General features: G+C 38.2%; 1 protein-coding gene across 1 annotated transcript; it reads right to left on the bottom strand.

Annotated features, from left to right (window-relative positions):
• Window positions 1-7,690: 7,690 nt before the first annotated feature.
• LOC103436047 (copper-transporting ATPase HMA4-like) lies at window positions 7,691-13,572 on the bottom strand. Its single transcript, XM_029088835.2, has 9 exons — window positions 13,332-13,572; window positions 12,665-12,927; window positions 11,741-12,486; window positions 11,151-11,622; window positions 10,897-11,064; window positions 10,065-10,319; window positions 9,166-9,288; window positions 8,517-8,999; window positions 7,691-8,324 (listed from the first exon to the last, which is right to left on the bottom strand). Exons 2-9 carry the CDS (start codon window positions 12,920-12,922, stop codon window positions 7,914-7,916), a joined length of 2,916 nt encoding a protein of 971 aa, XP_028944668.2. The 5' UTR covers window positions 12,923-12,927; window positions 13,332-13,572; the 3' UTR covers window positions 7,691-7,913.
• Between the last annotated feature and the right edge of the window lie 1,709 nt (window positions 13,573-15,281).

Raw genomic sequence — 15,281 nt, 5'->3', positions numbered from 1 at the left:
ACTGCATGACACAAAGCTCCTAGTCTGCACGAGCATAAAAGGCGACATCAACGCTCCTGGTCTGCACGAGCATAAAAGGCAACACCAAAGCTCCTGGCCCGCAAGAGCATAAACTGTGTACGGCAAAATCATCATCAAAATTACTGTTAAATTCATCACTCATTTGAACTACGTTATGGCTTGATCTCTTCTTTGGAAGGGTACGTAGGCGGCTCGAACATTCAATTTCGAGTTCAGTCATATCAAAAAAAAAAAATATATATATATATAAGTTTTATTAAAGAAAGTCAATTTTATTACAAAAGAATAAATAAATAAATACATATGTTATTATGTATTTACAAAAAAAAAAAAAAAAAAAATCAAATCAAATTTACAAGAGGGGATCTTCAAGGACGATCAGGTGCCGCCTCACCACTCGGCAGAGCTCCAGGAATGAGAGGCGCCGGAGGTTGACTGTTTGAAGCCACACCACTCGGCGGAACTCCAGGAAGAAGAGGAGCCAAAGGTTGATCATTTGGAGCTTCATTACGCGGTACGGCCCCAGAAGACGAAGGCAAATGCTGCTAGAACAAACCCACAAACCTCTGATGATCAAGTAAAATCTGACCATCAGATTCTTGCATCTGGTTAATCTTCCTCTTCATGTTTGTCGCATAGCTATGTGCGAGCTTATGCAACTGTTTATTCTCCTGCTTGAGCCTTATAATCTCCTGTTTGAGACTCATCACTTCAGCCGCCAATGATTCAACTTGACGGGTTCGAGCAAATAGGCGTTGGGCCATATTAGACACAGAACCTGCACACTGCACACTGAGAGCCAGAGAATCCTTAACAGCCAACTCATCAGACCGTTTGGAAAGTAGTCTGTTATCTCTGGGAGTGACAAGGTTTCGGGCCACCACCGCAGCGGTCATATCATTCTTCACCACCGAATCCCCAACGGTAAGAGGACCAGTAGGGGATATGAAGGATGGGCGCCATATGTTATCTGGAGAAGACGGGACTACCTCTTCACCAAGGTTCAAATCAAAACGACGGTCGGAGGGTCCAGACATTTTCAAAGGTGTTGAAGAAAGAAGAGGTCGGACAAATCAAGATCTTAGAAGTGCAAGAAGGGAGTTTCTACAAGCGAAAATTCAAGTGTGCTTTGAAACGAACTGCGTGCCTCTATAAAGATCAACACTCGACGGGATTTCAAAGATCGAAGAGGCGAGCTCAGAATTCGAAAAGGCCAATTCAAAAATCAAAGAGGCAAGCTCAGAAATCGGAGAAGCATCTTGCTTTTCCAGACGCGTTAGCACCCGTCACGCGCAAACTCAGCTTTGCGGAAATCACGGGCAATTTGTTAAAGCGCCAATCCCAAATATCGAAGAGGCGCCAGTCTTTTTCAGCCTCGTCAGCACCCGTCACGCGCAAACTCAGCTTTGCGGAAATCACGGGTAATTTGTCGAAGCGCCGATCCCAGATATCGAAGAGGCGCCAGTCTTTTTCAGCCTCGTCAACACATGTCACATGCACACTCAGCTTGACAAAAATTACAGACAATTTGTCGAAGATTTCTGATAAAGAAGAAAGCACGTGAAGCCATACTGATCAATCACGCATTGGTTGCCGACACGAGTAAAAGAATAGTACCTCTACAGGTACTAAAGAATTTCCTATAATTGTCCACCTTCACCCTCAATAGCAAGGCAGTCATACATAACCTTTCTTCATCTCCGAGAACCTTTCTTCATCTCCGAGAATGCCTTCCCAACGAAGCCTCTCGAGTCACTCAGTGTTTCTTATTCCTTGGGGTACCTCTGCAAACAAATGACACCAAAGCAAAAGTATCTCATATCACCAGGGTAGAAAGCAAGAGTATCTCATATCATGCGTTCTCCCTGTCCTTTCCTTTGTCCTTGTTCTTACCTACAAAGACAAGGATAAAGAAAACAATATGCCGGAACCTCCACTCAAACTCGGATGCCACATTTTCCTGGATAACAGATAAGGCAAGTGAAAATGATACATTGCAGCATGTGGAGACAACGTGCAGAAGAAACAAGCAGAGAAGAATGCAGTCTTCACAGTCAGCTCAGCAGAAGGAGTCCGAGCTGAGGAACTCAAGAAGCTGCCACATCTGCCTGAAGAAACAAGTAGAGAAGAATGCAACCTGCACAGTCAGCTCAACAGAAGGAGTCTGAGCTGAAGAACTCGAGAAGATGCTACATTCTACCAGAAGAATAGATAAGACAAGGGAAAATGATACATTGAAGCATGTGGAGACAAGCACAACAAAGCACGTGTCGATTCATCTGCTACTTCTTCAAAATCAAAAGTATCTCATATCATCAGGTTTGCAATCACTCTGGGTGGAGGACTCATTTTGACCCTCAAATTCTTGGGTCGACTTGCTAGGCATTGTGGGCTGCATGTGCCGTTTCACCACCCTTGAATCAAGTCCTTAAAGATCAAGTCACCAACTGGAAGAAGAGCCCATCAATCTTGAAGATCATACCGTTGACCAAACTGCTCAGGTGTGAATTAGAAAGATTGAACAAAGCAACAAGTCGTCACCTTCACCTCGTGCCTGCTTGCCATGTGTTCGAGTCAACCTTCAAGAATCAAGCATCAACGGCCCTTGAAGAAGTTTCCGGCCAAATTCAAGATCAAGCCTCGACGGCCCTTGAGGAAATCACAAGTTCGATTCAAGATCAAGCGTCCACCATATTTGAATCAAATCCAGTTCAAGAATAAGCTGTGGAAAATCAACAATTGGAGGAATCCAAAAAAATCCTCCAACCCAGTTCAAGATCAAAGCTGTGGAAAGTCAACAAAGCGCAAAAACAAATACGTGCCGATTCATCCACTACCAAAGCCAAAGATCATCTACCACATAAAGCTCCTTGTGGTCCAATTTCAACCTTCAAGATCAAGCCTCGACGGCCCTTGAAGAAATTTCAAACAAAGTCCAAGAACAACCCTCAACGGCCCTTGAAGAAATCTCCAGCCCAATTCAAGATCAAGCCTCGATGGCCCTTGGATTGACAACTACATTAAGGGACTTCAAAACGCATCTCCTACATGTAACAAGCACATGTATACAACGCGCCTTGAAGTGGGGGCATTTGTAGACATTGAAATTTCGGTGGCATAAATGTTAGCCATTGCATTAAGATTACATTTGTAAACATTGAAATTTTGGTGAAATAAATGTTGACCATTGTATTAAAATTACAACCTTCATTCACTTCACCTACATCATACACTAAGTTCACCTACAACATCCACCAAGTTTCACCTACAAACATCCACCAAGTTTCACCTACAACATCCACCAAAATTCACCTACAACATCCACCAAAACAAATGGATGGTGGTGATTCGTTCCCAAAGCCTATAAATAGGCTCCTCCATCAAAGAATGAAGGGAAACCAATTCACAAATACATTTCTCTACTCCCAAAATGGAAGAGAATACTCCCCACACATCCAAAATCCTTGAAGCTTTGAAACTCTAAAGCTTTCAAGCATCCAACCTCCCAAATTCAAGCAAATCCCGAAGGATCAAGAAAGCCCTCTTCGTTCTTCGTCAAATCCTCCTTCAAGATCAAGCCCCAACGGCCCTTGAAGAACTTCCACTAATTCAAGATCAAGCCTCGACGGCCCTTGAAGAAAGTGTTCAACAAATCCACACAACTGTTCATCCTAAGATCAAGCCCCGACGGCCCTTGGATCAACAATCACCAATTCAAGATCAAGCCCCAAATGCCCTTGAAGAACTTCCACCAATTCAAGATCAAGCCCCGACGGCCCTTGAAGAAAGCACCATCGTTCATCATCCGTTCATCCAGGATCAAGCCCCGACGGCCTTTGGATCAACAAACATCAACAAATCCACACATCCAACCGTTCTTCAAGATCAAGCCCAAAAGCCCTTGAAGATCCGTTCATCACCGTTATTCAAGGTCAAACCTTAAACGGCCCTTGAAGAAACACTCATCCTCAAGATCAAGCCCCAACGGCTCCTTGAAGATCCGCTCAAATCCACCTTCAAAGATCAAGCCCACGACCCCTTGAAGAAACTTCCAACAGTTCATCCAAGATCAAGCCTCGACGGCCCTTGGATCAACGAAACATCCACAAATCAACACCTTACGGAGATCGAATCAGAGGATCAAATTTGAGAGAGATTGTAACTCAAAATCATCAAACACAAATATTATTTTGTGCATGTTGTTCTTGTCTCTTTCGTTTCAGGAATTTTCCGTGTTCACAATGTCTCCATCTGTACAATACCAAAATTGTACGCATCCCCTATCGTCAAAACAATTCCTTCCATCCCAAACTCTGCAAAATTCGTATGTGAACATAGTTATATATGATAAAAAGAAAATTAGAAGTCATAATTAAGAGCATATGAAAATTTTAAAACTACATCACCTGGAGCCATATACCCAATCGTGGCTAGGGTCATGGTTTCCGTCATCGAATCTCCATCGCCAATGGGTCTTGCAATGGCAAAATCAGCAGCATGTGCAACCATATCATCATCTAGTAGTATATTGCTTGGTTTTACATCACAATGTCCAGCTCCGTGAGCTTGGAAGCATTGGAGAGGTTAGGGAGTACTCTGGCCACGAGGTTATTTCTGGCTACATAAGGGAGTTCTAGGTTTGGAACCCTAAGACCTATGTTTGCAGGGAGGCTACCTGAGACTAAGAGCTGATTAAAAGAAAGCCTTACTTCTCTTATCAAGGAGTTGTTGAAGAGTTTGGATGGGATGACGCCATTGAGATTATTACACTCCAATACCAAAGTCTCTTTGGAAGATCACTAATCTCATCCAGTATTGTACCTGTCGCAATTTCAGCGCGTTTGCATTAACTTTGTAACTTCAATAGAACTAAAAAATAAAAACGAAAGCCCTAATGAGAATTGACGAAGCTTTTTGCATTGCCACAGTTTGGAGGGAATCAGATGGTCAAGTTGGTTTCAAGTCAATGAAATAATCGAATACTTGAAAGATGCTCACATATTTTGTCTGGAAGACTGCCACTCATGTTGCACAAACAACTCTTCCAGCTGATCTAAACTGCCCATCTCGTTCGGAAGTTCTATAAAATGAACCCGTATGTATATATATATTGTTAAAATCATGTATATATATATATATATATAGGAGAAGCTTCTTAGTACGAATGCCATTGAACTGTGGCAAAAATGGAATAACATTATAAGGACCATGTACTCACCATTTAGGGCCTTCTTTTTTCTCTAGAATACGAGCGTCTTTCACGGTAAGTATACGATCCCTACAATAATCCTCTCATCTCAATTTTGTTAAAGTAAAACAAGATCCCTACTAAGAAGAGGCTCGTATATATAAGCAACAAAACCTAAGTCATATAGTATGCCTTCGAAATTGTTGTAGTCAAGGTATATCCCCTTCACCATTGTTAAGTTGCCTATTTCTCTGGGTATGCTACATGTTAGAAACCCTAGGTGAGGAGGAATGATGACACCAGTGAGACCGATGTAAGAAGGATTCAAGGGCACGACTTTCAGGCGCTGTACGCCGTAAGTAACGCCAACCCAGTTGCAAGTGAGAAATCAGCGGTCATGATGTTTTGTCTTGTGGTGGTGGTATTGGTAACATGTGCTGCTAGCGGACGAGTTCTATCCATTTTGTTCACAAGACGCGCAAATGTGGAGTTGTGGTCTTCAGTTCACACACTCCATCAAAACAAAGAACGTAGAATTGTGATCTCTGCAATGCACTCACAAACTCTACTAAAATTTCTTATATTCTTGGTAACTGAAGGGTCGTTTGACAACTATTTAGTTTTATTTTTATTTTTATTTTTTCAGTTTCATTTTAGAAAACATGAAAACTTGTTTTGCAACTGCTTTCATTTAAAAAAAAAAATGAAAACAAAAAACTAAAGGCTAAATTTTGGAAACTCAAAAATGTAGCTACCAAACATGGTTTCAATTTTCAAATTTAATAAAAAGTGAAAAAAAAACCGAAATTTTTACTTCTCACACACATCTGTTAATTTTTGTTATTTGATCTTTTTTAATTCATCCGATCGGACGGCCAAAATTAAAGAGTTGTGTGTGAAGTAAAAAAATAATGTGTGGATATCACATCCCAAACTAAATTGTTATCAAATGGCCAGTAAGTTAATATAAACACGAAAGCATACTAAAGTGTCAGTGATGAGGAGCTAATAGCACCTTGGTGATGTAACCCCTTTCCATATTTTGCACATAATTTTTTTTTATACAATCTTGTATTTTTCGATCTTCTTGTAGGTCAAAATTGGCCTTTTTACTTGTACACTTCAATCATCCTACTTCTACAAATTCTACTAAAAAAAAAAGAAAATTAATGAAAAGGGCTTGAAAACTTTGAGTTTTAATGATAAGGACAAAATAAAGTGTAAAGTGAATAGTAACAGGATTGACTTTTTAGTGTAAAAATGTGGTTTTTCGTTAAAGTGAACAGTACCGGGTGCTTTTCGTTAAAGTTCCCAAAAAAAAAATAGGTTAAAATATCTCTTGTTTTTTCTTTCTGGGAATTGTATTGAACTAAGTAATCCACGAAAAAGTTTATTACAGTCTAGTGGCTTTACTTTCCACCTATAGGTAGGATGATTTAAGTTTGACTCACTTGAATGACAAATTTGATACCTAATTATTATGGCTGACTTAGCTAACCCACACTCCACCCTCCTTAAAAATAGAGTATAATTAAAATTAAGAGGAATATGTTGATTTAATCCCTGAACGTGCGAAAATTAAGTCCCTAAATATCTACACGAGGGGGAGGGGGTGGGCTTATACTCACAATGGGCAAGCAATAATGTGGTTCAAATTCATCTTTGGTGAGAAAAGAACCTAAGATCTCTCACTTACAAGTGAAAAATGAATACTATTAGACCGTAGTACTAAGTGGCTCGTCTAAACTTTTAGATTCAAAGCTATTCTTTTTAATTTTCTTTCAATTTAAGTCATGTGAATTGCACATGGTACACTTTAGGGGATAGATTTGTCAGTTTTCAATGAGTTTAAGGATTTTTCTAAAAAATAATGTATGAAGTTACATTTGGAGGGTAAATTGACTCTTTATTCTTCTTCTTCTTTTTTTTTTTTTTGTGAACAATAACTATCAATAATGTGGTTCAAATTCACCTTTAGCGAGAATTGAATCTTCATGCCTCTCATTTATAAGGGAATAGGAATAACACTAGATCATAGTACTAAGTAGCAAATTGACAATTAGATCCACAACCTAGAGGTAATGTTAAGAGCTTATCGGTGAGAAAATGACGATATTTTCTCTAAAGGATGTCTGTGTACGACTTAAATTGACAAAAAAGTAATATAATTGCTTCGGATATAAAAGTAGAGATGAAATTGGCAGCTTTTAAAGTGTTTAAGAAAAATAGTTTAACGACCTAATTTTTACTTTGAATAATTTGGGGACTAAAACAGCAATTTATTCAGGGAACTAGACTGTAGTACTAAGTAGCAAATTGGCAGTTAGATCCGCAACCTAGAGGTAATGTTAAGAGCTTATGAATGAGAAAATGACAATATTTCCTCTAAAGGGTGTCTTGTGTATGTCTTAAATTGACAAATAAATAATAATATAATTGCCTCGAATATAAAAGTAAAGATGAAATTAACAGCTTTTAAAGTGTTTAAGAAAAATAGTCAACCTAATTTTTACTTTGAATAATTCGGGGACTAAATCGGCGTTTATTACAGCGTTTACATACAACCAAGTTCTAGTTGAAAGTTCTAGTTGAACTTTCTACGGATAATTATTAATCACGATCGCATGTACAAATTCATTGCTGCAATAACGAAGAATGGAAGCAACAACCAGAGGTTGAAAACTAGTCAGACGTACGTACACCGTCACGCAAACTTGCCGTTCGAGACGCTCTGAATATGCAAGGGCTTCTTATATGACTGCAACAAGAGAGAAGAACATACCACGCTGAGAGATGAAGCAGCCATACATGCACCGGCAAGCCATGGTGGTAGTCGAATTCCAGTGAAAGGGAACAAGACTCCAGCTGCGACTGGCATGCCGAGGATATTGTAGCCCAGGGCCCAGACATAATTCAATCGAATTCGTGACATAGTTTTTCTGGAGAGATCTATGGCTGTAACTACATCTTCCAAGTTGCTCTTCATCAGAACTATATCAGCGGCTTCTATAGCTACGTCGGTGCCAGCACCAATTGCCATGCCAACATCTGCTGCAACCAAAGCTGGAGAGTCATTGATTCCATCTCCCACCATTGCCACCGCCATTCCTTTCATCTGCAGCCAATTTCAGTTAACTGTTAGAAATGGCTAAACAAACTTAATATAGAAATAATGTTTGAAATTTTCTTTAAAACATCAGTTTAATTTAGATAAGTCATTTGAATCTGCATCAAAAAATAAAACAGCGTGTGTAGCTGGGTATTGTAATTTATTCACACCACCCTCGTAACTATTTCATAATCGAACCTGCAATTCTTTGATTCTATCAGCTTTTCCCAGTGGATCCGTCTCAGCATACACCTTATTAATGCCAACCTCCTTTGCGATGGCTGCTGCTGTAGCCCAGTTATCACCAGTAACCATGATGCTGGTAATGTTCATCGAGTGAAGATAAGAGATGACCCGCGCAGCCTCTGGCTTCACTGGATCAGTTACAGCAAAAGACCCCGCAATCTTTCCATCAATGGCAACCAACACACATGTTCGAGCCAGATTCTCATGTTCCGAAACATATTTCTCAACCTCAGGACCAACCTGGACATTATTATGCCGCATGAGTCTCTTGTTCCCAACCAAAACCATTTTTTCACCAACTCTTCCACTAACGCCAGCTCCTGTGTGCACCTCAAAATCCTTAGCCTCCATTACATGTTCAGTTGATCCAAACGTCTTTAGCAGCCTCTTAGCATGCTCCACCACCGATTTCGCTATTGGGTGTTCACTATTTGCCTACATATTTCTCAGATAGAGGAATGTTAGATTGATTGACAAAACAATTTTACAATAGCATATACAGTGACTTATTTCATCCTAACTACTCTACAAACACTAATATTTTAAATGCAACTAGGCAAATGAAGCTTTTAATGTACAAATTTGAAATATAAGCACCAACCTCTGTGGCAATAGAGACAGCACAGAACTCCTCCATTGAGTAACTGGAGAAGAGCACTGCATTGACTACCACGGGTTTCCCAACTGTCAGAGTCCCAGTTTTATCAAAGACAACTGTTTTCACCTGCAGGGATCAAACGCATGTCAGTAAACGTCCAGACATCAATAAAGTGTCAAATGGTAACAAACGTATCAACCTTCATGACTTAGGTACCATTTGTTCAACTTTTAATTTTAGAAAGGGAAAAAAAACAAAAAGAACGAAACAATTATTAGCCTTGTTATCAGAAAAGGAGTTGGGGAGAACTCTCCCTTAGTGAGAGCTGTTATCTACAAGAAACGGGGATCTAAAACCTGGCAAGTATGGCTTGCTGACATGGACAAGGTGCATACAGCCACCAATCGTCCAGAACCAAAGAATCATATGAGACAGATTCCAACTATGAAATGATAGTTGCATGTTCAATCCCAATACATACAGAAAGAACATCCTTCATACCCAATGACATAGATTGCATTTAGTTTTATGTCAAGAGCCTAAACGTTGACAGAACGGAGGCAGAGCGTTTCACTGGTCAGAAATGAAGTGCATAACTTGTTATATTATGGAACATCAACATAAACTATGTTGGTAGCATAGGTCATACTACAAAATGACCAGACCAATACGAGGAGAGCAACTTCATAACGAAGGAAAGACGAGAAAACAGACTACACTTGCACCCTCAGACATATAGATAGTATCTAATCAGTAATTGTCTTTTCCTAATACCAAAACAAACAGGTTTTTGATAATGAAGCTACACCAGCAAAAAAACATGAAAATCAAATGCATGAAAAGTTGAAAACCCAGATTCTGAATTGAAAAGCAATTTGTTTCCCAGGATAAGGTGGTCTTACCTTATGAGCCTTTTCGAGTGCATTTCCACCCTTGATAAGAACACCTTGCGAAGCACCCTTCCCTGTTGCAACCATTACTGCTGTAGGGGTTGCTAGTCCCAAGGCACAAGGGCAAGCAACTACTAATACTGAGATACCGAATTGTAATGCCAGCTCAAATTTATCCATGCCTTTTGGTATCCAGTTTTCCGGGAAAAGACCAAATTCTCCAGGGATGAACCATCCAAGCCATGTCAAAAATGCTACAATAACAACCTGATGTAGGAAAGAAAAAAGAATCAATCATGCAATTGAAAAATTGTCATAATACGTGATGTACTTTGCCTCCAGCTACCAATTACCCAATTTGTCAAGCAACAAAATTCAACTTTAAACAAAATATGATTTTTGAGGCAGAAAAAAAAAACTCGAAAGTTATTGGATAAAAAGCTCAAAAGCAGAAAACTGGGCAAAAGAAAAGGACAGAAGCCAAAGACATTTAAGGGAAATGAAATAACGAGAAACCTTAAAAGACAATAAGAATAAAAGCAACACCTAGAATATAGGCTACTGATCTTTTAAATTAATAACGGCATTTTCATTAAGAAAAAGCATCTCCTGCTGACAGTCAGATGCAGCTAAGTGCCTTGAATACTTGTCCATATCCAATTTTCAGTTTTAATTTGCTTTTTGGTAAACGTATGATGGGAAAAAAGCAAATAAAACTTCACCCGATGAAATTACAAATTTTTGAAAAGCAGGTAAATATAGCTAAACAAAGTACTCAGTAATTTATCTTATACGAAGCGGTAATGCAACATGGAAAGTTTGAGGATTAAACAAAAAAACTCACTGTTGGAACAAAAAACTTTGAAATCTGGTCAGCTAGTTTCTGAACAGGTGCTCTGGCAAGCTGTGCAGCTTCAACAAGTTGAACTATTTGGGAAAGTGCAGTCTCCGAACCAACATGAGTTGCCTTCACCAGTAAGCATCCATTCTCATTCATAGTGCCACCAATTACCTATGCATGAAAACAAAAGAAAAATGGACTTAGAATTTTTCTTTAGATGCTACAGAACCAAGAAGTAAGAGTCAAAGATGTACTACCTTGTCACCAAGTTTTTTAGAAATGGGTGTTGCCTCTCCTGTGATCATACTCTCATTCACATAGCTGTGACCACGAACTACAATCCCATCAACAGGAACTTTTGCCCCCGGAGCAACCTTAAGTATATCATTTTTTTGAATAAGTTGAGTGCTGATTTCGATCTCTGAGATAACATTGTCATCGTCATCTAATGACAACAGAAAAGCCGTATCAGGAGCAAGGTCTGTCAGCTTCGCCAAAGCATCAGATGTCTTCCCTTTAGCCAGAACTTCTAAGTACTTTCCCAAGAGTATAAAGGATATCAACATAGAACTAGTTTCAAAGAAATCTTGCCCTTCAAATTTATCCAAAGCAAATGCTTTTATTGCAATATAGACAGAGTAAAAATAAGCAACATTGGTGCCCAGTGCAACAAGAACATCCATATTAGCTGATCTACGTCTCAATGCATGATATGATCCAACATAGAACCTGACAGGACATCCAAAATCAATATTTAGTATTTGCTCCTTTAAGTAATTGATTCACAAGTTGTTGCTACAAAACTCATGACAAGGACAAGAAGAATAGAAATATACAAATTAAATACCTCCGGCCAACAATGAACTGCACTGGTGTGCAAAGAATCCATCTTAAAAGCATCCCTACTGTGAGCATATTGTGAACCTTGTAGTCTAACCAGTTTCCATAAGGAGGAAGCATCGGAAGCACCATTGAGAATAAAAATATAGGAACCGAAAATAGGCAGCTAAGGAAAAACTGGTTCCTGTACATCTGAATCTCATGTTTCCGCTCAGCTTCTCTTGGTCTTGGAGGAACATACAAGCTTGCCTGGTACACCTTGGATTCACGGCCAGCTTCTTCAATACAACGTATAAGAGATCTTGGACCTGTGAGGTCTGAATCATAGGTAATAGTCACCTTCTTCTCTGCCAAGTTGACTTCAACATTACTTACTCCTCCAACTGATTCAACGGAGGATTGGACAATAGTCATATCCTCTGGAGAATCAATTCCTTCAAGTTTTAGATGAAGTTTGCTGACATCATTCCCAGAACTAATCAGTTCAGCCCCAAAGCCAGCATCTTCAATTGCTTGAATAATGCAACTAGTATCAGTGAGGTTGGGATCAAAGTGAACCTTTGCTTCTTCAAGGGCTAGACCAACAACTGCATTTTTCACTCCATCGACCATTCGAAGAGCGCACTCAACAGACTCGGAGCAGCTGGTGCATGCCATTCCTTTTATCCTCAGTCGGCATACTGCTACATCTTGTTCTGGAAATTCAGAAACAGGGAAACCAGCGTCTTCTACAGCTTCCTTAATTTTTCTTGCCTAACATAAAAAAAAACATCATATGCTAAGTGCCCACAAGGCATACCAATACACTACTGAAAAACTTTGGTTTAGTAATCGTGTCTAACAAATGCTTTTGAAATTTTTTTAAAAGATGAGTTTTTTGAAGAAAGGCGAAAAAAATAGCATCTTAGAGAAGTCCTTAAACTTGACTCACATTAATGAGCACTGGTATATAATTGACTGCAGCTTGGCCTTCAATGGGCGACACTGTTGCACTCTTGATCCCATCAAGCTTTCCCAACACAGATTCAATGGTAGTTGCACAAGATGCACACTCGATATCCCCTATTTTAAACTTCACTGTTCTAATTCTTTTATCTTTGTTATCAATATCCAAAGGCTTCAACAGAGGCTCCTTCAGATTATCCATCACTTCAACATCCACTCCACCACTCGAATTGTTTAAGTCCATCAAACCTAAATTACAAAAAATAAAAAATAAAAAATAAAAAAAAACAAAACAAAAAAAAAACAGTAACATTACATAAATATGTTTCTGTATGTATGCATTCCAGAGCGTAAAGACAAATAATTTAGCAACAAAAAAAAGTAAACTAAAAAAGCAAAAACAATCAAAATTCATACGTCATATGCGCGCAATCAATCCATCAAACACAAGGAAAATCGATAAATAACAATACAAAATTACAAACTACAAAAAATAAATTAGTACAATTCATGATTTATCCAATCAAAACCAGGGGAAAAAGAAAAAAATGGAACATAAAAGATTAAATTGAATTGAACAAAAAATCATACACCAAAGAAATTCAAAGTTCCAAACAAAATTACAAACACATGGGCCTGAGTGCAAAAAGTACCTTTAATCGGCGTGGGAGACGACGAGAGCGGGCGGGTGAGTGGAGGAAAAAGCAGGGTGTGCTGAGAAGAAAAAGGGAAAAGCTGATATGAATCGGATTTCAGAGAGGGGACAAGGAAGAAAAATTAGGGTTTGTGAGGAAGGAAGGGGAGGTCGGCGAAACCGCAGAGAGAGTTTTGTTTGTGAGTTGTGCGCCAGAATGTTTGATTCCTCTGTGGGTGGGGGGTGGGTGCTTGTCGTTTATATAGTGCCCTGACTTTTTAAATTTTTGAAATTATAACGTCTTATATGTGATTCCCAATTTCCCACCGTTGTTTGTCAACTAGGCTGTCCCCACACATGCTTTTGGAAAGAGAGATTTTTCAATGTGACCATTATATAGGATAGTAAATCACGTGTCATTGTATAAATTGTGGGATATATGTGTTAAAAAGTTAATAACTTGAAAAATAAAATTTCTCACAACTTACATAAAAACACGTGGTGTACTACCTATATTCCGGTCACAACTAAAAATTTTTCTTTTGGAATGGTTTAGTTTTGTGCTCCCTTACTATACTCGTGTTATAATTAAGGTTTAGTATAGGGATTTTCACTCTGTACTCGTTATAATTAAGGTTTAGTATAGGGATTTTCAGGCTCTCGATTCGAGAGATTTTTTAGTGTCCGTCATGCGACCGATACACTAAATATCATAATAGAAGATGATTTGGAGTTTTGCTTTTTTACCATGTTTATTTTGATGTCAACATCATATTATAACAACTTCATTCATTTTTTTTTGGAGAAACACAACTTCATCAATAAGTGTGGAAAATTGTGACAATTTTGGAATCTTCAAAGATTCTATTAACCAAATGGAAACGTGTAGGGCTAGTTACATTTTACACCTTCAAGATTTGATGTGATTTTTAAATTGGGTCATGAGGTTTTAATTTTCTCATATTGCTTCTAAAAATGTTGAAATTGTGTCAATTTACACTTTGTGTATATTTGAACGTCTAATTATGTATTAAATTGATGAGTTTTTTAGACGATGTGATGCAAATGTGGTTTACATGTCAATCGAGTTGCGGAGTTCATGCACACCATGTCATCAATTTAATAAAGACAAAAAACGTAAATTGATTCCATTTCAAACCTTAAAGGGCAATATTAGAAAATTGAAACATCGTGACCCATTTTAAAAATCAACATGAAAGGTGCGAAATATAGTTAATTGTATAAATATTTTTCCTTTTCCTAAAGAAAAAATGTATAGCTAATATATAGAATAAAATTGTAGCTTAATTGTATCTAGGCTTTAATATTGGTTTTTTTTCTCCGTTTTAGCTTCCTCAACTTATAAAAAATGTCTATTTTGGAAAACCTTGTACTCAAATGTAGGGGTCAGTAGCATTCGTGTCGTGTTTCTCGTGTTCGTGTCATACCCGATAGCTTAACGGATCGTGTCGTGTAATACCCATTAAAGTAAACAGGTAATATGACCCGACCCGAAATCAACCCATTAATATTATCAAGTAATATGACCCGACCCGTTACATGTTATGAAAAATATTTTTTAAATCAATAAAAATGAAAATGAAAAACATAATTTGACCCAAACAATTGTAAAACATAATATTAAATTAATATATACATACTAAATTTCGGAGTTGACCCTTTCATGAAAGTTGTAAAGCTTTTCATTACGAGTGATTACATTTTTCACACTTCTACAATAATTATTATTAATTTTGCACTCAAATAAAAAACACTGTTCATGAGATTTGGAAGGTTTTCAAAATCTAAACGACGATGTAACCATCGTCTAAGCATTGAGTATGCAATTATGAACGTTTATTATGCTTTCACATCTTTCAGACTTATACATTAATGATTATGAGTTTTGTTATAGTTTTAAAAATTCAAACGATCATATAGCCATCCTCAAAAAGCGTAGAGGATGTGA

The sequence above is a fragment of the Malus domestica genome, chromosome 11 (assembly GCF_042453785.1).
Source record: "Malus domestica chromosome 11, GDT2T_hap1".
NCBI classification, from domain to species: Eukaryota; Viridiplantae; Streptophyta; class Magnoliopsida; order Rosales; family Rosaceae; genus Malus; species Malus domestica.
This window is presented reverse-complemented; position numbering and strand designations above follow the sequence as displayed.

Excerpts from the sequence above, each read along its gene's own strand:
- LOC103436047 (XM_029088835.2), bottom strand. The coding sequence starts at position 12,922 with ATGGACTTAAACAATTCGAGTGGTGGAGTGGATGTTGAAGTGATGGAT. Across the intron at positions 11,623-11,740 it reads CAGTTCATTGTTGGCCGGAG|GTTCTATGTTGGATCATATC; the intron begins GTATTTAATTTG and ends ATGTCCTGTCAG. Across the intron at positions 10,320-10,896 it reads CAAAGTTTTTTGTTCCAACA|GTTGTTATTGTAGCATTTTT; the intron begins GTGAGTTTTTTT and ends TTCCTACATCAG.